The sequence below is a fragment of the Hoplias malabaricus genome, chromosome 16 (assembly GCF_029633855.1).
Source record: "Hoplias malabaricus isolate fHopMal1 chromosome 16, fHopMal1.hap1, whole genome shotgun sequence".
NCBI lineage: Eukaryota > Metazoa > Chordata > Actinopteri > Characiformes > Erythrinidae > Hoplias > Hoplias malabaricus.
In genome coordinates, this window is record NC_089815.1 from 22,561,784 (window position 1) to 22,587,376 (window position 25,593).

The window sequence follows — 25,593 nt, forward strand, 5'->3', positions numbered from 1 at the left end:
AGCTAACACTGGGGAAGAAATTACTTTAAATGGGCTTTTTTCAAAGTGGTTTTTATTTTCACATTTTGTGTTTGTCTGTGTATTAATTTATGAGACATAAAGAGGCGGAAGTGCTCACTGACCCTCAATATTGAGACAGCTATATATTTTTCTATCTGAACTTCTTCTTTTTTATTTAATTAATTAATTATTATTTAAGAGCTTTTTCCCCTCACCAGTGCAGTACATTCAAAGCTACAGCTACAGGGACCGTGCTCTCAGGCCTGTGTTTGTTGAGTTTTATGTTGTCTAATGGCAGAATTAAAAAAATAAACTAAAGTCTTATTATGACAGCATGCTTTAATATATATATAATTACATTGTTAAACATTTCAGCATTCACTGCCATTTCTGGGAATCGCTCATCCAACTAAATTTTACTGAATTTGCATTGTTCTCTTTTTATGGTTAAAATAAATGTAATATTTCACAGAAGTCTTCCTATGATTCAAGGAATTTAAATGAAAGTATATGTATAACATGAGGCCACAGCCCTATTAATGTAATTTGAGAATACTTTACAAATAAATTAATGTCTAAATTGTAAAACATTGTTACATCTATATATGTAGCTGTTGTTTTAAACAAGAAAGGCTCTTCCTGTGTCTGTTTAGATGAGATTTGCCTTGAGTTATAAACAGTGGTAACGCTTATAGGAAAAATTACATTGCTTGGGTTACTGAGATGTTAAGATATTAATGTCAGAACCCATCATTATGAAATGTAATAGAATCATAAAACAGTAATAATATTTGTGTTATGCTGAAGAATTTAGAATTTTAGGTTGCCCAGTAAAATGTTTGAATAATTATTTTGATGAAGCTTATGGAAATTCTCCACATATTTCCATCTGGCTTCTGACTTTAAAGGCAAGAAGCAGTTTTTGTTAGTTCTCATATGAATATGCCCCTCTCTGCTACTTCCTCAAACAGGCGGGGGAACCAAAGAGAGAGGAGAAAAACGAATGGGCAAGGAAGTGGTTACTTGCAGCACACCCTGCATTCAAAGGCCTAGAAATGTGAGATGTGTTCATGAGAGTCTTGTAAAACAGTGAAAGTTTTTAATGATTTTAATCCAGTGTGTGTATATATATAAACATATATATATATAATTTATATATATTTGTATGTATGTATAATTAGTTGTTGTTGTACAATTAACTTTTGTACTAAAACAAAGGGTTTTCTTTGTTGTTGTTTTTTTCAGTCAGTAGAACAATGTGATGTGAATGTTTGGTTGTTCATCATCATGTTGTCTGGTGCATTTTATGAATTAGACACTATACATTGTATACACTATACACTATACATTCTTTTTTAGTTAAAAGTGGTAGTTTGCATTAGGGTATATATAGCTCATTGCTGGCACATTATTTTAATTGTAAACAGGCTGATAATTTGAAAGTAAAGCCTGTGATCTGTATAAAAACAGTAAGAGTATAGCGTCATATACTTACTTAGACAAAATCAAACACGTAGGTGACATGTAATGTTGCATAAGCTGTATTTGTCACAGAATTGATCTTGGCATACAGGTAGACACAGGTTAAAAGGATTTTGTGAAACACGTAAACCTCAACTGCTTTTGTTATCATTCAATTATATCTTCCTATAATTTAAGATTAACAGTGTAATGGTTGAAATTTTAGTTGGGTTGTTTGCAAACATTAAATGTTTACCCCGTCAATGCACCTAACACTAATATGCTCATATGCCCCGGCAAAGATGAAAACGAGGAAAGAATATCTCTTGACCATCTGTAGAGATGAGGCCTTTTCTTATAGAAATGCTCTTGAAGTTCATTCAGCATTGTTTCTTAGTTTAAAAGGATGACATAGAAGTGCAAGGCGAAAGATTGTGGCGTAGCTGAAAATACAACTTCCTGTTAAGAGGCCCTTGGCGCTTTGCTGAAGGTGTGAGCGTTCTTGTCATTGCACCGTCTTTCGAACCTAAAGCAAGTTTGAGGACATTGGGGGATTAAATTCTCAGGAAACAGAGCCAACTGATTAGACAGACAAGAAAGGGTATGTTTTCAAATTAACAAACTTAAATGAATATTAAAAAATCATAGCACAAATACATATAATCTAAAAAGAAAAATGATAAACCACCTAGATGTTTAACTGTTTCTGATTCTAACAGGACTTATGGTGTCTTAGACGAGGACCTGAAACCCTGGTTATGGCGACGTTTTGGAGACTAAGTTTCTTGGTCTTGATCCTTGCGGCATTAGCAGTATGTAAGTACAAAATTTCTTTGCCTGTATTTTGAATGGACGGATGTTTCAAATGTTCAGATGTTCTTATACTGAACTCTAAAAGGATGCAATTTATTTAAGACTGTAATTGTGGGTAATACATTAAGAGCACTAAAATATTAAAAAGAAAACAGAGAGCAAATTGGAAAGTAACTATAGCTTATTAATATCTGTGGCTTTTTTTCATGGCACTGCATTTTCTGAAATGTTATAGTTCTTTGAGTTTGAACTTTGAATTAGGGAGGCGATGTTGTGCCGAGTTCTCAAAAATCTGTATGTCAAGGAAGCATTGTCTTGTCAAGTATTTGTCTTGTAAAGACTGTGAAGGCCATTAAAGTACTAGAAAAAAATATATATTATGTTGATTTTATCTAGGTTTCCAGGGGGTATGTGATATTTTGTTTTTGGTGGTACATTTGGACCATATTATCACCGAAAGGTCTGGTTTTTGGGTGTGTCCCCTGTGGTTCTGCTCAAAGTCAGGAGAGTGTGGCTGATGTCTAATACCTTTAACGGTTTAAACCAGTGGTTAATCAGAGTTGAAATGTCTGCTTCCACATTCTGATAAATAACACATTTTTATAGTTTTAAAACTTGGATGAGTTTATGCGCAAAGATGGTGAATATTGTTTAATGTTAAGTCTGTGTTTATATAAGGTGTCTTTCTGAATCAAAATGCTGTAGCAATGAGAGAGCATTTTCCAGAATACATTTTACAGAGTTATTGTGTGTTTTTCACAATGCTCGTGAATTCTGAAATGTGGCCTCTCCTCACAGGCCATTGACCACTTCCTTGTTCCAATTTGAGCTAGTGTCTCTTCCTCATCAGACTGAGCTAACTAGTTTATTTAGTGCTAAAGACAACTGCTTACAGTTAAATTAAAAATGTCATGTCAAATTTTTTTTTTATTGTTAAGTCAAATATGAAATTGGTGTATTTAAGAGAATATTCTGTGGTTCTGTCTGCACTGTATGGCAGACCAGAAAGATTAACAGATGGGCCTACATTAGAAACTGTGATCAGTAATGTGCTCCTATACCTGGGTCATTAGAAGAAGGCAAGTAATAATTAATTATATGTACAAATTATATAATAATAATGGAGGCGCCACAACCCCTTTTAATTTCTAGGTCTTTTTTCTAGAGGTCTAGGCCTTGGCAATTTCCAGACCCTTTAACTGATCACTGTCTTATATGAATTGTGCTCATTACTCTTAATTAGTGGGTCCTTTATTTCATATTACTAAATATGTAGAACGTAACATTTTTCTAATTGAACATATTTATAAAGTCAACATTATAAACATCTAGCTCACTGTCTTTAATCTGGTATTCTCATAGGTGTTTTCACATAGTGTGAATTCATTATTATATTGTATGATTTTTTTATAGTCACAATAAATATAATATATATATATACTTTTTGTTTTAGCATAAATACCATTTTGAGACAGAAGAGCAAACTTAGAGAAATTAATCTGTACTAAACAATGTTTGGGGCAAAGCAAGTTATATTTGATTAAGAGGGAACATTAGAACATTGATAACATTTCAAATCATTATGATGATAATATCACAGTATGCAGGGATATTACCTATATCATCTGTACATGTAGATCACTGCACGTTTACTGTAGATTAGATTCTCGTTTCATTACAATGAAAGTTTATTTAAACGTGTTAAGCTGGATATACAGTGCTATATGGGGAACTTTATATAAGAATCAGGGTAATCCATATTATTTTTAAAATGTCATTACCGGGGTTTTTTTTTTTCTAACATAATCACGCAAACCTAAACATATAAAAAAATTGCATGAAAGGACTTGCCTTCATGTTTTTGCATTCAATATATTTTATGCTTTTATAAAAGTAAAAAAATAAATTGAAAACTTGAACATAATTTCAACTTTATTCCAACTGATTATCCCTTAAAATGGCTGTTTTTGTCGCTGGGTCTTTAAGATTTATATATGTAAATTAGTTCTGTTCTGAGTGAATGAAATACACTGCCTAATTCAGAGTATGGCCTGAAATTGTAACTTCAACATGAATGGGTATGCTGAGATGCTGTAGCTGGAATAGGTGGAGAAATATGGAAGTGTTGGTTTTGCCTTTTGGACTTTTTATTTGGATGACATTTTTCAGACACCTTAGAGTTCAAAATGGGCTATATTTGCATTTTAAGTTCCATTTATACATTGCTGAAAATTTGCATATGTTTGAACTTTAGTCATGTGCATCAAACACTATGGTTGTGTATGTATACATTTAAAATGATAAAATGTATTTTTTTATGTTAAAAGCTCTTTCATTTTTAACTTTCAGTTTATTTAGCTGTAGGTGTTGGATAGATGATGTTGGACTAGTGAGTTAAAATGTTTGCAATTTATTCATTTAGTATTTCTGTGTAAAGCCAAACACTGTTGATCTGATCGTAGTTTCTACGTTTTATATATATGCTGGTATCAGCTTTGGCAGATATGTACATAAATAATATGTGAATACGGTGAAGCATTAAATGCAGTGGTGTTTCATGTTTCACCTTGTCAGTAATATGAATTAAGTTTCTATCAAAAATATTTTTCTTTTTTTGTACATAATCACAGCTTGAATCAAGGCGACGTATGATTAATTAATCATTTTTAGAATGTAATGGTTGTACATCCATCTGGATGCATTTCTGAACTGCACAGTTTAGGAATATTAATAATATTGGAAATGGCATAGCAGATATATAGAAATTGAGAGAAAAATGCCATAGTAACATTGATACTGTTTATATACTGATCAGCCATAACATATAATGGCCTCTTTTTACACTCATTGCACTATGTCGTTCTAAAATTACAGAGTGTAGTCTAAATATTGCTTTGCATACTTTGGTAGCACACTTTCACCCTGTTCATTGATTGTCAGCACACCCATAGCACCACCACAGAGCAGGGTTAATGTGGGTGGTTGATCATTCTCAGTGCTGCAGTGACACTGTTGTGTTGGTGGTGTGTTAATGTGTGTTGGGCTTGTATGAGTGGATCAGACAGAACAACTGCTGCTGGAGATTTTAAAACCCTCAGTGTCACTGCTGGACTGAGAATGGTCCACAAAAAACAGCGTCATCTGGGCAGTGTCTTGTGACCACTGATGAAGGACTAGATGAAATCAACAAAAACTGCACCAACAGATGATTTACTGTCTCTGCCTTTATATCTACAGCTTTGCACAAAGTGTCTCATAGAATAGAAAGTGATGGGACACACTGTTTAAAAATTCCAGCAGCACTGCTGTGTCTGATCCACTTGTATCAGACCAACACACACTAACACACCAACACCATGTGTAACTGCAGCGCTGGGCATGATCCACCACACAAATAATATCTGCTCTGTTGTGGTAAGTGGAGCAGACGAAGTGGACAATGAGTGTAGACACAAAGGGGTCACTTTAACAGATCAGCAGAGCATCACAATGATTTCTAAACTGTAACCTAAATGGTGTGTGCGTATGTTTTTTGTGTCTTCAAATTACATTTAAGTACAAGAACCCAAGAGTTGAGCAAAACCACATCCGTAAAAAACGTGAATACTGAAAATCTTGTTCTCCTCCCTCAGTCATACAAGGTTGTTATATACTGTAGTTCTCTACACAGATCTGTTTAAGGAAATTTTCATTACACTTTTGACATTGGCATCAGTGGGTGATTTGTCATTTTGTGATGGTGATTTAAGTGTGTTTATGTTAGGATAAGCTGTCTAGTTCATTTGATATCATTAGTTGCTCTGTCTTAGTGGGTGTACATTAGTTAACTGATCAGTTGACTGATTTTTTAAATTATTTTTTTATATTTTTTGCTGCTTGTTTGAAAAACAATAATCTCACCCACAGCACAGGAGTGTAGAATCTGTGAATGTGTTCAGAAACCAGGTCATCAATGTTAGTTAGTAGAACTCAGAAATGAACTTTGCATGAAGAAGAAAAAAGAAAAGAACCCAAAGTGCATTTGACTGGGGATCGGGGGAGGTTTTAGTCAGTGCACAGGAAACTGTGGTTACAAAACTGAAATAGTTTTCGTGTGCTCTGTGTTGCTATGGCTGCCAGACTGCCACACATAAGCTGCTGTTAAAAACGCCCTTTATGTTTAATATACAGTAAATAAGCAAATTCAGAATCTACATGAATATGGTCATGTTTATTAAGGACTTTATTTTTTATAAACCATTCCAACATGTATGAAGCACAGTGCACAGAGAAATTAAGTGCCTATAAAATAATCCAGCTACTGATTGAAATTCATTCTCTTTCCATAGGTTCAGGAGCACAAGGTAAGTAATCCTTTTTAAGTGTATGCTTCTGTTTCTACATTGCTTTTATGACATAGCATTAGACAGAAAGTGATCTGTAGACAAGATTGGCGACTTTGGATTCTGGAATGCTACCATGCTAAACGCTTATGATTCTCTCACAGGCAATGGTATACAGCTCTCTCCCACTCAAAGCTCTACAGTCACCACTTCACCTACCACTGCATCATCTATTAGCAATGAAGGTAACTGCGGCTCTATATATCATATCATACCACACACGGTTAATCAGTCCCCCACTCACCATTTCCCCAAACTCTCAACTCTATTTAAATTCACACCAAAGTGCTAAACTACAGTGTTGATTTTTAGATAGAGGTAGCATTGATTTATCTGGCATCTTCTGAAGACCGACAGTAGAGCAATCATCACTCCGGCATGCACATACAATTATTTGCCAATTTTTGGGTGCTCCTGGTCAAGTGAAAATAAGTAAACTCGTCCTCTACAGAAGATACACTTCAGAGTTAATATTAATTTGCAGACCATTATAAATGGAAAGAAAATTGAAGGTTGGCCTATGTTAAAGTTATGTCTTGTTTCATATTTTATTTATTTCATTATTCAAAACTTAGCTTCAGGAGTTCTTAATTTTTCTGAAAATGGTATGTTCAAACTTGGTCCATGTAGAGGATGTAGTCACTTATTTTCACAGTGAAAATCAACAAAATATGTCTTTTGCTAGGTGGATTGGCGACTCAAAAGTGTCCGTAGGTGTGAGTGTGTGAGTGAATGTGTGTCTGAATGTGTGCCCTGTGAAGGACTGGCGCCCCCTCCAGGGTGTATTCCCGCCTTGCGCCCAATGATTCCAGGTAGGCTCTGGACCCACCGCAACCCTGACTTGGATAAACGGTTACAGATAATGAATGAATGAATGAATGTCTTTTGTTGAATAGCATGCAAACCTTAACATATGTACTGATACACTGCCTTATTTATTAGTGAAAAAACTTATTTCCATATAATTGAAAGTATACGTAGTCCCTTTGCTCTTATTGTCTGCTTTACATTTTGCTTTCTGGGGTAATACAGTAGTAGTGAGAAAAGGGAAAATCTCTGGATAATCACTGGCATGTTTAATGAGCTAAAGACTTATGATTCTCTCACAGGCAATGCTTTAGCCCTCTCTTCCACGCAAAGCCCTGCAATCATTATTAAACCTTCCACTGCAAGTCCTGATGGCAATAAAGGTAACTTGCTCAACTCATCATTCCATACTACACATTTAATCATGCTCACACTCACCATCTCCCCAAAATTCCCCCTCCAGTCAAACTCACTATATTGCTAAACCTTTGGTAAATTTTAAAATGGAAAATTGTTAGCTGAATATTTTTCAGGAATCTATCCATTTGATTTGAGCCATTAAAGTTGAGTCTCAAAATATTATGAAATTTAAATAACAAAAAAAACCAAAAATATAAACCGAAGAGTCCACCTTCCCTGGTTCCCTGTCATATAAAATGCCTTGTTTGACTAAAAGAGAATAAAAAGAGAAACCCTTGTTGGTGTCATTCCATAATTATTAGGGATGTAAAAAAATAACCAATCCGGTTTTCACTTAAACAATGTGAATACATCGGTACACGGACCTGGTATTGCTGATGTGCTTCTCTAGGTGCTCCCTGTCTGTGTCTCTTTCTCTGGCTCTCTCTCTCTCTCACTCACTCTCTCTCTCTCACTCACTCTGATGAACTGAGTCACATCTGAAAGACAAAATTGTCAGACGCTCCGCCGAGCTTAAAATCTAAAGTTTGGAAGAAGTTCGGTTTTCACGTGAAGCACGGAAACCTAGACAAAACCGTTGCCCTTTGCAAAGAATGCAAAGTCGCATTGAAGTACACCGGTAGTACATCCAGCCTCAACACTCACTACACAGACCTCTTTTAGGCTCTAATTTGTGCCTATAGTGAACTTAAATATTGCTTGAGTTTCATTGCCAGAGAGGCTCTGTAAAGTTCTTTCAGTGCAATATGTTACATTAATAAACTGAAATGTTTCTAAATTCACATGTCAAATACAACAACTGTACTTGTTCTCTAGTATTTCATTACTCTCTTTGAATGCAAGCAAAAACACACAGCATTAGTATTAACTTAGTTAAATCATAATGTAAACTATCATATTATTTAACACCCTATTATAGTGAACTGAATCATATCAAAATCCTACTAAATCTAATCGAACCGAATCGGTCCAATTTAAAATATATTTTTCTGAATCGTGTCGTACCACATGTATCGAGATACGTATTGGATCATCATTTATTGGAGAGATGCACACCCCTAGTAATTAAAGTTCTATTTGGGAATGCTGTCTGAACTATAGTTGTAATAAAGTCAGTGGCTCTTTATATATCTATGGGAACCTGACTGCATAAATGATTCTTAACCTTTTTCTGTGGCTCTTTTTTCTTTAATAATTTTCCTTACAGAATTATCTCATTACAATAAGGAATTGTTTAATCATTTTTTTCCCTTGAAAACCAATGGTGAATATGTTATTCTTTTCACACTGAAACAAATGTGAATACAGGTTTCTAATCAGACATTAACTTGTAGTCTGCAAAATTATTCAGTGTTATTGAGGTATATTGATAAATAACTGTATGCGTTTTGCAATTTTATATATACAAGTCAGCAACTCTGAGGGTCATTCAGCATCCTTGACCGTATAGCTTTTGAGCAAGTCATTTTATTAAGGTTGCCAAAGTTTTCCTCATGTACACCATTTAACAATAAGTAAGTACAAACCGGATTCCAAAAAAGTTGGGACACTAAACACATTGTAAATAAAAACTGAATGCAATGATGAAGGTGCCAACATCTAATATTTTATTCAGAATAGAACAGAAATCACAGATTAAAAGTTTAAACTGAGAGAATGTATCATTTTAAGGGAAAAATATGTTGTTTCAAAATTTCATGGCATCAACAAATCCCCAAAAAGTTGGGACAAGGCCATTTTTTACCACTGTGTGGCATCCCCCCTTCTTCTTACAACACTCAACAGACGTCTGGGGACAGAGGAGACCAGTTTCTCAAGTTTAGAAATAGGAATGCTGTTCCATTCATGTCTAATACAGGCCTCTAACTGTTCAATCGTCTTGGGCCTTCTTTGTTGCACTTTCCTCTTTATGATGCACAAAATGTTCTCTATAGGTGAAAGATCTGGACTGGAGTCTGGCCATTTCAGTACCCGGATCCTTCTCCTACATAGCCATGATGTTGTGATTGCTGCAGAATGTGGTCTGGCATTATCATGTTGAACAATGCAGGGTCTTCCCTGAAAGAGATGACGTCTAGATGGGAGCATATGTTGTTCTAGAACCTGAACATAGTTCTCTGCATTAATGGTGCCTTTTCAGACACGCAAGCTGCCCATGCCACAAGCACTCATGCAACCCCATACCATCAGTGATGCAGGCTTCTGAACGGAGCGTTGATAACAACTTGGGTTATCCTTGTCCTCTCTGGTCCCGATGACATGGCATCCCAGTGTTCCATAAAGAACTTCAAATCGTGACTCATCTGACCACAGAACAGTCTTCCTTTTTGCCACACTCCATTTTAAAAGACCCCTGGCCCAGTGCAAACGTCTGAGCTTGTGGAGCTTGCTTATAAATGGCTTCCTCTTTTCACTGTAGAGTTTCAGCTGGCGACGGCGGATGGCACGGTGGATTGTGTTCACTGACAATGCTTTCTGGAAGTATTCCTGAGCCCATTCTGTTATTTCCTTGACAGTGGCATTCCTGTTTGAGGTGCAGTGACGTTTAAGGGCCCGGAGATCACGAGCATCCAGTAGAGTTTTACGGCCTTGACCTTTACGCACAGCAATTGTTCCAGATTCTCTGAATCTTTTGATGATGTTATGCATGGTTGATGATGATAACTTAAAAGTCTTTGCTATTTTACGCTGGGTAACACCATTCTGGTATTGCTGCACTACCTTTCTGTGCAACAATGGTGGAATTGGTGATCCTCTTACCATCTTGGCTTCAGAGAGACACTGACACTCTGAGAAGCTCTTTTTATACCCAATCATGTTGTCAATTGACCTAATTAGTGTTAATTGGTCTTCCAGCTCTTTGTTATATGCTCAATTTCCTTTTTCCAGCCACTTATTGCCACTTGTCCCAACTTTTTTGGGATTTGTTGACGCCATGAAATTTTGAAACAATATATTTTTTCCCTTAAAATGATACATTCTCTCAATTTAAACTTTTGATTTATGATTTGTGTTATATTCTGAATAAAATATTAGATGTTGGCACCTCCACATCATTGCATTCAGTTTTTATTCACAATTTGTTTAGTGTCCCAACTTTTTTGGAAACCGGTTTGTAAGTAAATAAATAAATGAAATTAGTCATGAAATGAATGAGTCCAATAGGGGGCAGCACGGTGGGGCAACAGGTTGTGTCACTGTCACACAGCTTCGTGTACCTGGGGTTGTGGGTACGAGCCCAGCTCCGGGTGACTGTCTGTGTGGAGTTTGGTGTGCTCTCCCATGTCCGCGTGGGTTTTTTCCAAATGTTCCAGTTTCCTCCCGCGATCCGAAAACACACGTTAGTAGGTGGATTGACTACTCAGAGGTGTGTTAATGTGTTAGTGCGTGTCCCCTTGCGAAGGACAGGTGCCTCCTCCGCCTTGTGCCTAGTGATTCCAGGTAGAATCCGGACCCACCGCGACCCTGAATTGGATAAGCGTTTACAGACAATGAATGAATGAAGGTCCAGTATGATTCTAGAGGGTATATTAGTAGTATTCTGAGGGCAGGTACAAGTAACATCTTTTATTAAAAATCCCATGACAAACTTTCTTTAAGGAGGTATGGGTTGTTCTCTTCAGGCAAGGACACAAGTGAATATAGGTTCTAAGCCGATATTTATTTGTATTGAGTGATTTATTTCAGTGTTGATGAGGTATATTTATGAGATCTGTAAGGCTTTTGTAATCATACCTAACGTAACGTCAATATTTCATTCCTCTTTCCTCCACGCATCTCCACACTTCAACACTCACCTCTGACTACAGAAAACGAACCTCAAACCCCTAGTTCACACCCAGCACCAAAAGAAAAGGAAGAAAAAAGAAAGGAAATGGAAGAAGGTAATGGTCAGTTGATTAAGAGTATGTTTGATTTGAATCTGTAAGAATAGTTGTATACTAGAGTCTTAAAACGTAAAAGGATTTTCTGAAAAGTAGAGCCCTGCTGATGATCATTTCATTACGAAAGTGCCATAAGTGCTTAAACTGAATCTGAGTATTCCAGATCCATATCCGCCCGCACCAGAAGCTGAAAATTTGTCTTAAATAAAAATAAAAAGAATGGTTTTTATTTTCTAACTTGACTGAGTGTGATCCATGACACATACGCCAGTGCTATATGACCCAAGAGTCTGTAATTGACTCTCTAATCATACATTCCATTATCCTAAAACAAGTCAGCAACTCTGAGGGTCATTCAGCATCCTTGACCGTATGGGTTTTGAGAAAGTTGTTTTATTAAGGTTGCTGATGTTTTCCTCATGTACACCTTTTAACAACAAGTAAGTAAGTAAATAAATAAATAAATAAATGAATGAGTCCAATAGGGGGCAGCACGGTGGGGCAACAGGTTGTGTCACTGTCACACAGCTCCGTGTACCTGGGGTTGTGGGTACGAGCCCAGCTCCGGGTGACTGTCTGTGCGGAGTTTGGTGTGCTCTCCCATGTCCGCGTGGGTTTTTTCCAAATGTTCCAGTTTCCTCCCGCGATCCGAAAACACACGTTAGTAGGTGGATTGGCTACTCAGAGGTGTGTTAATGTGTTAGTGCGTGTCCCCTTGCGAAGGACAGGTGCCTCCTCCGCCTTGTGCCTAGTGATTCCAGGTAGAATCCGGACCCACCGCGACCCTGAATTGGATAAGCGTTTACAGACAATGAATGAATGAAGGTCCAGTATGATTCTAGAGGGTATATTAGTAGTATTCTGAGGGCAGGTACAAGTAACATCTTTTATTAAAAATCCCATGACAAACTTTCTTTAAGGAGGTATGGGTTGTTCTCTTCAGGCAAGGACACAAGTGAATATAGGTTCTAAGCCGATATTTATTTGTATTGAGTGATTTATTTCAGTGTTGATGAGGTATATTTATGAGATCTGTAAGGCTTTTGTAATCATACCTAACGTAACGTCAATATTTCATTCCTCTTTCCTCCACGCATCTCCACACTTCAACACTCACCTCTGACTACAGAAAACGAACCTCAAACCCCAAGTTCACACCCAGCACCAAAAGAAAAGGAAGAAAAAAGAAAGGAAATGGAAGAAGGTAATGGTCAGTTGATTAAGAGTATGTTTGATTTGAATCTGTAAGAATAGTTGTATACTAGAGTCTTAAAACGTAAAAGGATTTTCTGAAAAGTAGAGCCCTGCTGATGATCATTTCATTACGAAAGTGCCATAAGTGCTTAAACTGAATCTGAGTATTCCAGATCCATATCCGCCCGCACCAGAAGCTGAAAATTTGTCTTAAATAAAAATAAAAAGAATGGTTTTTATTTTCTAACTTGACTGAGTGTGATCCATGACACATTCGCCAGTGCTATATGACCCAAGAGTCTGTAATTGACTCTCTAATCATACATTCCATTATCCTAAAACAAGTCAGCAACTCTGAGGGTCATTCAGCATCCTTGACCGTATGGGTTTTGAGAAAGTTGTTTTATTAAGGTTGCTGATGTTTTCCTCATGTACACCTTTTAACAACAAGTAAGTAAATAAATAAATAAATAAATAAATAAATGAGTCCAATAGGGGGCAGCACGGTGGGGCAACAGGTTGTGTCACTGTCACACAGCTCCGTGTACCTGGGGTTGTGGGTACGAGCCCAGCTCCGGGTGACTGTCTGTGCGGAGTTTGGTGTGCTCTCCCATGTCCGCGTGGGTTTTTTCCAAATGTTCCAGTTTCCTCCCGCGATCCGAAAACACACGTTAGTAGGTGGATTGGCTACTCAGAGGTGTGTTAATGTGTTAGTGCGTGTCCCCTTGCGAAGGACAGGTGCCTCCTCCGCCTTGTGCCTAGTGATTCCAGGTAGAATCCGGACCCACCGCGACCCTGAATTGGATAAGCGTTTACAGACAATGAATGAATGAAGGTCCAGTATGATTCTAGAGGGTATATTAGTAGTATTCTGAGGGCAGGTACAAGTAACATCTTTTATTAAAAATCCCATGACAAACTTTCTTTAAGGAGGTATGGGTTGTTCTCTTCAGGCAAGGACACAAGTGAATATAGGTTCTAAGCCGATATTTATTTGTATTGAGTGATTTATTTCAGTGTTGATGAGGTATATTTATGAGATCTGTAAGGCTTTTGTAATCATACCTAACGTAACGTCAATATTTCATTCCTCTTTCCTCCACGCATCTCCACACTTCAACACTCACCTCTGACTACAGAAAACGAACCTCAAACCCCAAGTTCACACCCAGCACCAAAAGAAAAGGAAGAAAAAAGAAAGGAAATGGAAGAAGGTAATGGTCAGTTGATTAAGAGTATGTTTGATTTGAATCTGTAAGAATAGTTGTATACTAGAGTCTTAAAACGTAAAAGGATTTTCTGAAAAGTAGAGCCCTGCTGATGATCATTTCATTACGAAAGTGCCATAAGTGCTTAAACTGAATCTGAGTATTCCAGATCCATATCCGCCCGCACCAGAAGCTGAAAATTTGTCTTAAATAAAAATAAAAAGAATGGTTTTTATTTTCTAACTTGACTGAGTGTGATCCATGACACATACGCCAGTGCTATATGACCCAAGAGTCTGTAATTGACTCTCTAATCATACATTCCATTATCCTAAAACAAGTCAGCAACTCTGAGGGTCATTCAGCATCCTTGACCGTATGGGTTTTGAGAAAGTTGTTTTATTAAGGTTGCTGATGTTTTCCTCATGTACACCTTTTAACAACAAGTAAGTAAATAAATAAATAAATAAATGAGTCCAATAGGGGGCAGCACGGTGGGGCAACAGGTTGTGTCACTGTCACACAGCTCCGTGTACCTGGGGTTGTGGGTACGAGCCCAGCTCCGGGTGACTGTCTGTGCGGAGTTTGGTGTGCTCTCCCATGTCCGCGTGGGTTTTTTCCAAATGTTCCAGTTTCCTCCCGCGATCCGAAAACACACGTTAGTAGGTGGATTGGCTACTCAGAGGTGTGTTAATGTGTTAGTGCGTGTCCCCTTGCGAAGGACAGGTGCCTCCTCCGCCTTGTGCCTAGTGATTCCAGGTAGAATCCGGACCCACCGCGACCCTGAATTGGATAAGCGTTTACAGACAATGAATGAATGAAGGTCCAGTATGATTCTAGAGGGTATATTAGTAGTATTCTGAGGGCAGGTACAAGTAACATCTTTTATTAAAAATCCCATGACAAACTTTCTTTAAGGAGGTATGGGTTGTTCTCTTCAGGCAAGGACACAAGTGAATATAGGTTCTAAGCCGATATTTATTTGTATTGAGTGATTTATTTCAGTGTTGATGAGGTATATTTATGAGATCTGTAAGGCTTTTGTAATCATACCTAACGTAACGTCAATATTTCATTCCTCTTTCCTCCACGCATCTCCACACTTCAACACTCACCTCTGACTACAGAAAACGAACCTCAAACCCCAAGTTCACACCCAGCACCAAAAGAAAAGGAAGAAAAAAGAAAGGAAATGGAAGAAGGTAATGGTCAGTTGATTAAGAGTATGTTTGATTTGAATCTGTAAGAATAGTTGTATACTAGAGTCTTAAAACGTAAAAGGATTTTCTGAAAAGTAGAGCCCTGCTGATGATCATTTCATTACGAAAGTGCCATAAGTGCTTAAACTGAATCTGAGTATTCCAGATCCATATCCGCCCGCACCAGAAGCTGAAAATTTGTCTTAAATAAAAATAAAAAGAATGGTTTTTATTTTCTAACTTGACTGAGTGTGATCCATGACACATACGCCAGTGCTATATGACCCAAGAGTCTGTAATTGACTCTCTAATCATACATTCCATTATCCTAAAACAAGTCAGCAACTCTGAGGGTCATTCAGCATCCTTGACCGTGTGGGTTTTGAGAAAGTTGTTTTATTAAGGTTGCTGATGTTTTCCTCATGTACACCTTTTAACAACAAGTAAGTAAATAAATAAATAAATAAATAAATAAATGAGTCCAATAGGGGGCAGCACGGTGGGGCAACAGGTTGTGTCACTGTCACACAGCTCCGTGTACCTGGGGTTGTGGGTACGAGCCCAGCTCCGGGTGACTGTCTGTGCGGAGTTTGGTGTGCTCTCCCATGTCCGCGTGGGTTTTTTCCAAATGTTCCAGTTTCCTCCCGCGATCCGAAAACACACGTTAGTAGGTGGATTGGCTACTCAGAGGTGTGTTAATGTGTTAGTGCGTGTCCCCTTGCGAAGGACAGGTGCCTCCTCCGCCTTGTGCCTAGTGATTCCAGGTAGAATCCGGACCCACCGCGACCCTGAATTGGATAAGCGTTTACAGACAATGAATGAATGAAGGTCCAGTATGATTCTAGAGGGTATATTAGTAGTATTCTGAGGGCAGGTACAAGTAACATCTTTTATTAAAAATCCCATGACAAACTTTCTTTAAGGAGGTATGGGTTGTTCTCTTCAGGCAAGGACACAAGTGAATATAGGTTCTAAGCCGATATTTATTTGTATTGAGTGATTTATTTCAGTGTTGATGAGGTATATTTATGAGATCTGTAAGGCTTTTGTAATCATACCTAACGTAACGTCAATATTTCATTCCTCTTTCCTCCACGCATCTCCACACTTCAACACTCACCTCTGACTACAGAAAACGAACCTCAAACCCCAAGTTCACACCCAGCACCAAAAGAAAAGGAAGAAAAAAGAAAGGAAATGGAAGAAGGTAATGGTCAGTTGATTAAGAGTATGTTTGATTTGAATCTGTAAGAATAGTTGTATACTAGAGTCTTAAAACGTAAAAGGATTTTCTGAAAAGTAGAGCCCTGCTGATGATCATTTCATTACGAAAGTGCCATAAGTGCTTAAACTGAATCTGAGTATTCCAGATCCATATCCGCCCGCACCAGAAGCTGAAAATTTGTCTTAAATAAAAATAAAAAGAATGGTTTTTATTTTCTAACTTGACTGAGTGTGATCCATGACACATACGCCAGTGCTATATGACCCAAGAGTCTGTAATTGACTCTCTAATCATACATTCCATTATCCTAAAACAAGTCAGCAACTCTGAGGGTCATTCAGCATCCTTGACCGTATGGGTTTTGAGAAAGTTGTTTTATTAAGGTTGCTGATGTTTTCCTCATGTACACCTTTTAACAACAAGTAAGTAAATAAATAAATAAATAAATAAATAAATGAGTCCAATAGGGGGCAGCACGGTGGGGCAACAGGTTGTGTCACTGTCACACAGCTCCGTGTACCTGGGGTTGTGGGTACGAGCCCAGCTCCGGGTGACTGTCTGTGCGGAGTTTGGTGTGCTCTCCCATGTCCGCGTGGGTTTTTTCCAAATGTTCCAGTTTCCTCCCGCGATCCGAAAACACACGTTAGTAGGTGGATTGGCTACTCAGAGGTGTGTTAATGTGTTAGTGCGTGTCCCCTTGCGAAGGACAGGTGCCTCCTCCGCCTTGTGCCTAGTGATTCCAGGTAGAATCCGGACCCACCACGACCCTGAATTGGATAAGCGTTTACAGACAATGAATGAATGAAGGTCCAGTATGATTCTAGAGGGTATATTAGTAGTATTCTGAGGGCAGGTACAAGTAACATCTTTTATTAAAAATCCCATGACAAACTTTCTTTAAGGAGGTATGGGTTGTTCTCTTCAGGCAAGGACACAAGTGAATATAGGTTCTAAGCCGATATTTATTTGTATTGAGTGATTTATTTCAGTGTTGATGAGGTATATTTATGAGATCTGTAAGGCTTTTGTAATCATACCTAACGTAACGTCAATATTTCATTCCTCTTTCCTCCACGCATCTCCACACTTCAACACTCACCTCTGACTACAGAAAACGAACCTCAAACCCCAAGTTCACACCCAGCACCAAAAGAAAAGGAAGAAAAAAGAAAGGAAATGGAAGAAGGTAATGGTCAGTTGATTAAGAGTATGTTTGATTTGAATCTGTAAGAATAGTTGTATACTAGAGTCTTAAAACGTAAAAGGATTTTCTGAAAAGTAGAGCCCTGCTGATGATCATTTCATTACGAAAGTGCCATAAGTGCTTAAACTGAATCTGAGTATTCCAGATCCATATCCGCCCGCACCAGAAGCTGAAAATTTGTCTTAAATAAAAATAAAAAGAATGGTTTTTATTTTCTAACTTGACTGAGTGTGATCCATGACACATACGCCAGTGCTATATGACCCAAGAGTCTGTAATTGACTCTCTAATCATACATTCCATTATCCTAAAACAAGTCAGCAACTCTGAGGGTCATTCAGCATCCTTGACCGTATGGGTTTTGAGAAAGTTGTTTTATTAAGGTTGCTGATGTTTTCCTCATGTACACCTTTTAACAACAAGTAAGTAAATAAATAAATAAATAAATAAATAAATGAGTCCAATAGGGGGCAGCACGGTGGGGCAACAGGTTGTGTCACTGTCACACAGCTCCGTGTACCTGGGGTTGTGGGTACGAGCCCAGCTCCGGGTGACTGTCTGTGTGGAGTTTGGTGTGCTCTCCCATGTCCGCGTGGGTTTTTTCCAAATGTTCCAGTTTCCTCCCGCGATCCGAAAACACACGTTAGTAGGTGGATTGGCTACTCAGAGGTGTGTTAATGTGTTAGTGCGTGTCCCCTTGCGAAGGACAGGTGCCTCCTCCGCCTTGTGCCTAGTGATTCCAGGTAGAATCCGGACCCACCGCGACCCTGAATTGGATAAGCGTTTACAGACAATGAATGAATGAAGGTCCAGTATGATTCTAGAGGGTATATTAGTAGTATTCTGAGGGCAGGTACAAGTAACATCTTTTATTAAAAATCCCATGACAAACTTTCTTTAAGGAGGTATGGGTTGTTCTCTTCAGGCAAGGACACAAGTGAATATAGGTTCTAAGCCGATATTTATTTGTATTGAGTGATTTATTTCAGTGTTGATGAGGTATATTTATGAGATCTGTAAGGCTTTTGTAATCATACCTAACGTAACGTCAATATTTCATTCCTCTTTCCTCCACGCATCTCCACACTTCAACACTCACCTCTGACTACAGAAAACGAACCTCAAACCCCAAGTTCACACCCAGCACCAAAAGAAAAGGAAGAAAAAAGAAAGGAAATGGAAGAAGGTAATGGTCAGTTGATTAAGAGTATGTTTGATTTGAATCTGTAAGAATAGTTGTATACTAGAGTCTTAAAACGTAAAAGGATTTTCTGAAAAGTAGAGCCCTGCTGATGATCATTTCATTACGAAAGTGCCATAAGTGCTTAAACTGAATCTGAGTATTCCAGATCCATATCCGCCCGCACCAGAAGCTGAAAATTTGTCTTAAATAAAAATAAAAAGAATGTTTTTTATTTTCTAACTTGACTGAGTGTGATCCATGACACATACGCCAGTGCTATATGACCCAAGAGTCTGTAATTGACTCTCTAATCATACATTCCATTATCCTAAAACAAGTCAGCAACTCTGAGGGTCATTCAGCATCCTTGACCGTATGGGTTTTGAGAAAGTTGTTTTATTAAGGTTGCTGATGTTTTCCTCATGTACACCTTTTAACAACAAGTAAGTAAGTAAATAAATAAATAAATAAATGAATGAGTCCAATAGGGGGCAGCACGGTGGGGCAACAGGTTGTGTCACTGTCACACAGCTCCGTGTACCTGGGGTTGTGGGTACGAGCCCAGCTCCGGGTGACTGTCTGTGCGGAGTTTGGTGTGCTCTCCCATGTCCGCGTGGGTTTTTTCCAAATGTTCCAGTTTCCTCCCGCGATCCGAAAACACACGTTAGTAGGTGGATTGGCTACTCAGAGGTGTGTTAATGTGTTAGTGCGTGTCCCCTTGCGAAGGACAGGTGCCTCCTCCGCCTTGTGCCTAGTGATTCCAGGTAGAATCCGGACCCACCGCGACCCTGAATTGGATAAGCGTTTACAGACAATGAATGAATGAAGGTCCAGTATGATTCTAGAGGGTATATTAGTAGTATTCTGAGGGCAGGTACAAGTAACATCTTTTATTAAAAATCCCATGACAAACTTTCTTTAAGGAGGTATGGGTTGTTCTCTTCAGGCAAGGACACAAGTGAATATAGGTTCTAAGCCGATATTTATTTGTATTGAGTGATTTATTTCAGTGTTGATGAGGTATATTTATGAGATCTGTAAGGCTTTTGTAATCATACCTAACGTAACGTCAATATTTCATTCCTCTTTCCTCCACGCATCTCCACACTTCAACACTCACCTCTGACTACAGAAAACGAACCTCAAACCCCTAGTTCACACCCAGCACCAAAAGAAAAGGAAGAAAAAAGAAAGGAAATGGAAGAAGGTAATGGTCAGTTGATTAAGAGTATGTTTGATTTGAATCTGTAAGAATAGTTGTATACTAGAGTCTTAAAACGTAAAAGGATTTTCTGAAAAGTAGAGCCCTGCTGATGATCATTTCATTACGAAAGTGCCATAAGTGCTTAAACTGAATCTGAGTATTCCAGATCCATATCCGCCCGCACCAGAAGCTGAAAATTTGTCTTAAATAAAAATAAAAAGAATGGTTTTTATTTTCTAACTTGACTGAGTGTGATCCATGACACATACGCCAGTGCTATATGACCCAAGAGTCTGTAATTGACTCTCTAATCATACATTCCATTATCCTAAAACAAGTCAGCAACTCTGAGGGTCATTCAGCATCCTTGACCGTATGGGTTTTGAGAAAGTTGTTTTATTAAGGTTGCTGATGTTTTCCTCATGTACACCTTTTAACAACAAGTAAGTAAATAAATAAATAAATGAATGAGTCCAATAGGGGGCAGCACGGTGGGGCAACAGGTTGTGTCACTGTCACACAGCTCCGTGTACCTGGGGTTGTGGGTACGAGCCCAGCTCCGGGTGACTGTCTGTGCGGAGTTTGGTGTGCTCTCCCATGTCCGCGTGGGTTTTTTCCAAATGTTCCAGTTTCCTCCCGCGATCCGAAAACACACGTTAGTAGGTGGATTGGCTACTCAGAGGTGTGTTAATGTGTTAGTGCGTGTCCCCTTGCGAAGGACAGGTGCCTCCTCCGCCTTGTGCCTAGTGATTCCAGGTAGAATCCGGACCCACCGCGACCCTGAATTGGATAAGCGTTTAAAGACAATGAATGAATGAAGGTCCAGAATGATTCTAGAGGGTATATTAGTAGTATTCTGAGGGCAGGTACAAGTAACATCTTTTATTAAAAATCCCATGACAAACTTTCTTTAAGGAGGTATGGGTTGTTCTCTTCAGGCAAGGACACAAGTGAATATAGGTTCTAAGCCGATATTTATTTGTATTGAGTGATTTATTTCAGTGTTGATGAGGTATATTTATGAGATCTGTAAGGCTTTTGTAATCATACCTAACGTAACGTCAATATTTCATTCCTCTTTCCTCCACGCATCTCCACACTTCAACACACACCTCTGACTACAGAAAACGAACCTCAAACCCCAAGTTCACACCCAGCACCAAAAGAAAAGGAAGAAAAAAGAAAGGAAATGGAAGAAGGTAATGGTCAGTTGATTAAGAGTATGTTTGATTTGAATCTGTAAGAATAGTTGTATACTAGAGTCTTAAAACGTAAAAGGATTTTCTGAAAAGTAGAGCCCTGCTGATGATCATTTCATTACGAAAGTGCCATAAGTGCTTAAACTGAATCTGAGTATTCCAGATCCATATCCGCCCGCACCAGAAGCTGAAAATTTGTCTTAAATAAAAATAAAAAGAATGGTTTTTATTTTCTAACTTGACTGAGTGTGATCCATGACACATACGCCAGTGCTATATGACCCAAGAGTCTGTAATTGACTCTCTAATCATACATTCCATTATCCTAAAACAAGTCAGCAACTCTGAGGGTCATTCAGCATCCTTGACCGTATGGGTTTTGAGAAAGTTGTTTTATTAAGGTTGCTGATGTTTTCCTCATGTACACCTTTTAACAACAAGTAAGTAAGTAAATAAATAAATAAATAAATGAATGAGTCCAATAGGGGGCAGCACGGTGGGGCAACAGGTTGTGTCACTGTCACACAGCTCCGTGTACCTGGGGTTGTGGGTACGAGCCCAGCTCCGGGTGACTGTCTGTGCGGAGTTTGGTGTGCTCTCCCATGTCCGCGTGGGTTTTTTCCAAATGTTCCAGTTTCCTCCCGCGATCCGAAAACACACGTTAGTAGGTGGATTGGCTACTCAGAGGTGTGTTAATGTGTTAGTGCGTGTCCCCTTGCGAAGGACAGGTGCCTCCTCCGCCTTGTGCCTAGTGATTCCAGGTAGAATCCGGACCCACCGCGACCCTGAATTGGATAAGCGTTTACAGACAATGAATGAATGAAGGTCCAGTATGATTCTAGAGGGTATATTAGTAGTATTCTGAGGGCAGGTACAAGTAACATCTTTTATTAAAAATCCCATGACAAACTTTCTTTAAGGAGGTATGGGTTGTTCTCTTCAGGCAAGGACACAAGTGAATATAGGTTCTAAGCCGATATTTATTTGTATTGAGTGATTTATTTCAGTGTTGATGAGGTATATTTATGAGATCTGTAAGGCTTTTGTAATCATACCTAACGTAACGTCAATATTTCATTCCTCTTTCCTCCACGCATCTCCACACTTCAACACTCACCTCTGACTACAGAAAACGAACCTCAAACCCCAAGTTCACACCCAGCACCAAAAGAAAAGGAAGAAAAAAGAAAGGAAATGGAAGAAGGTAATGGTCAGTTGATTAAGAGTATGTTTGATTTGAATCTGTAAGAATAGTTGTATACTAGAGTCTTAAAACGTAAAAGGATTTTCTGAAAAGTAGAGCCCTGCTGATGATCATTTCATTACGAAAGTGCCATAAGTGCTTAAACTGAATCTGAGTATTCCAGATCCATATCCGCCCGCACCAGAAGCTGAAAATTTGTCTTAAATAAAAATAAAAAGAATGGTTTTTATTTTCTAACTTGACTGAGTGTGATCCATGACACATACGCCAGTGCTATATGACCCAAGAGTCTGTAATTGACTCTCTAATCATACATTCCATTATCCTAAAACAAGTCAGCAACTCTGAGGGTCATTCAGCATCCTTGACCGTATGGGTTTTGAGAAAGTTGTTTTATTAAGGTTGCTGACGTTTTCCTCATGTACACCTTTTAACAACAAGTAAGTAAATAAATAAATAAATAAATGAATGAGTCCAATAGGGGGCAGCACGGTGGGGCAACAGGTTGTGTCACTGTCACACAGCTCCGTGTACCTGGGGTTGTGGGTACGAGCCCAGCTCCGGGTGACTGTCTGTGTGGAGTTTGGTGTGCTCTCCCATGTCCGCGTGGGTTTTTTCCAAATGTTCCAGTTTCCTCCCGTGATCCGAAAACACACGTTAGTAGGTGGATTGGCTACTCAGAGGTGTGTTAATGTGTTAGTGCGTGTCCCCTTGCGAAGGACAAGTGCCTCCTCCGCCTTGTGCCTAGTGAGTCCAGGTAGAATCCGGACCCACCGCGACCCTGAATTGGATAAGCGTTTACAGACAATGATTGAATGAAGGTCCAGTATGATTCTAGAGGGTACATTAGTAGTATTCTGAGGGCAGGTACAAGTAACATGGACACAGTCACTTAGGTGTGAAGCACAATAGCACCCCATGTAGAACCGTGTCTAACAATAAGTTTGTATGTGAGAAATTTCACCCTTTGCCTCACAGCTTCTAAGAGTCAGAAAGTATGTATGTATTTGAGGCAATGAATTACAAGCCAGTTCCAACGAGTGCTTTGTCTGTAAAATGACAAAAACACAGCGAAACAGAAACGCGCTGAATTTAACTGGCCTCTTGAAGCTTTACGTAGGAATCAACTCTGAAATTTATATTGGTTTAAATTTAAAGCTAAACGTTCCTTCCGCAATTTTCTGATAGATTCCCTTACACCGTCCTCAGCAACAAATGACTTTCTCACTCTATATATAAGAAATGATACAACAGGTAAATTTGTATTGCACTTCATGTCCTTTTGAATTTGTCGACAGACACATCAGGCATCTCTACAAGCACTGAGTCCAAAAAGACTACAGCCTCACCCACACGCATTTCACCCCAGCTCGACAAATCAGGTAACACACTGGCAAATACTTTGTGTCACAGTTGTAATATTTTCCTAAAACTAACGTTTGCCATTATTGCAAACAATTTTTATTAACTATTACATATTATTAATTAAGACATGAAGAAATCCTCTCATTTTAATATTTGCAACATTTGTTAAAAAATGAAGCCATAATGTTATTGTAATTGATATGAACACCACTCACAACTCCAGTTCTTTTATTTACCTTCTGCTCCTCTCAAACTATTTTTATTTATTTATTTTAAATGTATTTATTTTAATGATTGGTTGGTGGGGGATATATGTAGTTTATATATCAATCCCATGCCAAACTTTCTTTAAGGAGGTATGGGTTGTTCTCTTCAGGTAAGGACACAAGTGAATATAGGGTCTAAGCCGATATTTATTTGTATTGAGTGATTTATTTCAGTGTTGATGAGGTATATTTATGAGATCTGTAAGGCTTTTGTAATCATACCTAACTTAACGTCAATATTTCATTCCTCTTTCCTCCACGCATCTCCACACTTCAACACTCACCTCTGACTACAGAAAGCGAACCTCAAACCCCTAGTTCACACCCAGCACCAAAAGAAAAGGAAGAAAAAAGAAAGGAAATGGAAGATGGTAATGGTCAGTTGATTAAGAGTATGTTTGATTTGAATCTGTAAGAATAGTTGTATACTAGAGTCTTAAAACGTAAAAGGATTTTCTGAAAAGTAGAGCCCTGCTGATGATCATTTCACTACGAAAGTGCCATAAGTGCTTAAACTGAATCTGAGTATTCCAGATCCATATCCGCCCGCACCAGAAGCTGAAAATTTGTCTTAAATAAAAATAAAAAGAATGGTTTTTATTTTCTAACTTGACTGAGTGTGATCCATGACACATACGCCAGTGCTATATGACCCAAGAGTCTGTAATTGACTCTCTAATCATACATTCCATTATCCTAAAACAAGTCAGCAACTCTGAGGGTCATTCAGCATCCTTGACCGTGTGGGTTTTGAGAAAGTTGTTTTATTAAGGTTGCTGATGTTTTCCTCATGTACACCTTTTAACAACAAGTAAGTAAATAAATAAATAAATAAATAAATGAATGAGTCCAATAGGGGGCAGCACGGTGGGGCAACAGGTTGTGTCACTGTCACACAGCTCCATGTACCTGGGGTTGTGGGTACGAGCCCAGCTCCGGGTGACTGTCTGTGCGGAGTTTGGTGTGCTCTCCCATGTCCGCGTGGGTTTTTTCCAAATGTTCCAGTTTCCTCCCGCGATCCGAAAACACACGTTAGTAGGTGGATTGGCTACTCAGAGGTGTGTTAATGTGTTAGTGCGTGTCCCCTTGCGAAGGACAGGTGCCTCCTCCGCCTTGTGCCTAGTGATTCCAGGTAGAATCCGGACCCACCGCGACCCTGAATTGGATAAGCGTTTACAGACAATGAATGAATGAAGGTCCAGTATGATTCTAGAGGGTATATTAGTAGTATTCTGAGGGCAGGTACAAGTAACATCTTTTATTAAAAATCCCATGACAAACTTTCTTTAAGGAGGTATGGGTTGTTCTCTTCAGGCAAGGACACAAGTGAATAAAGGTTCTAAGCCGATATTTATTTGTATTGAGTGATTTATTT

The 25,593-nt window shown here is 38.6% G+C and overlaps 1 protein-coding gene across 11 annotated transcripts in view; it reads left to right on the forward strand.

The window, feature by feature from the left end:
* The window catches only part of ptprc (protein tyrosine phosphatase receptor type C), a 68,687-nt gene that overhangs the window by 17,248 nt on the left and 25,846 nt on the right, over positions 1-25,593 (forward strand). For 5 of the 11 annotated variants that reach the window (XM_066648390.1, XM_066648391.1, XM_066648394.1 and 2 more), the window contains 8 exons: positions 972-1,057; positions 1,859-2,062; positions 2,181-2,277; positions 6,603-6,617; positions 6,761-6,841; positions 7,766-7,846; positions 23,886-23,969; positions 24,515-24,595. In XM_066648390.1, coding sequence (XP_066504487.1) covers positions 2,220-2,277; positions 6,603-6,617; positions 6,761-6,841; positions 7,766-7,846; positions 23,886-23,969; positions 24,515-24,595 — 400 coding nt within the window. In that variant the 5' untranslated portion in view covers positions 972-1,057; positions 1,859-2,062; positions 2,181-2,219. Of the gene's footprint in view, positions 1-971; positions 1,058-1,858; positions 2,063-2,180; positions 2,278-6,602; positions 6,618-6,760; positions 6,842-7,765; positions 7,847-19,470; positions 20,188-21,870; positions 22,594-23,885; positions 23,970-24,514; positions 24,596-25,593 lie in introns of those variants that run through there. The other 6 variants (XM_066648398.1, XM_066648393.1, XM_066648399.1 and 3 more) reach the window with 6 other exon arrangements.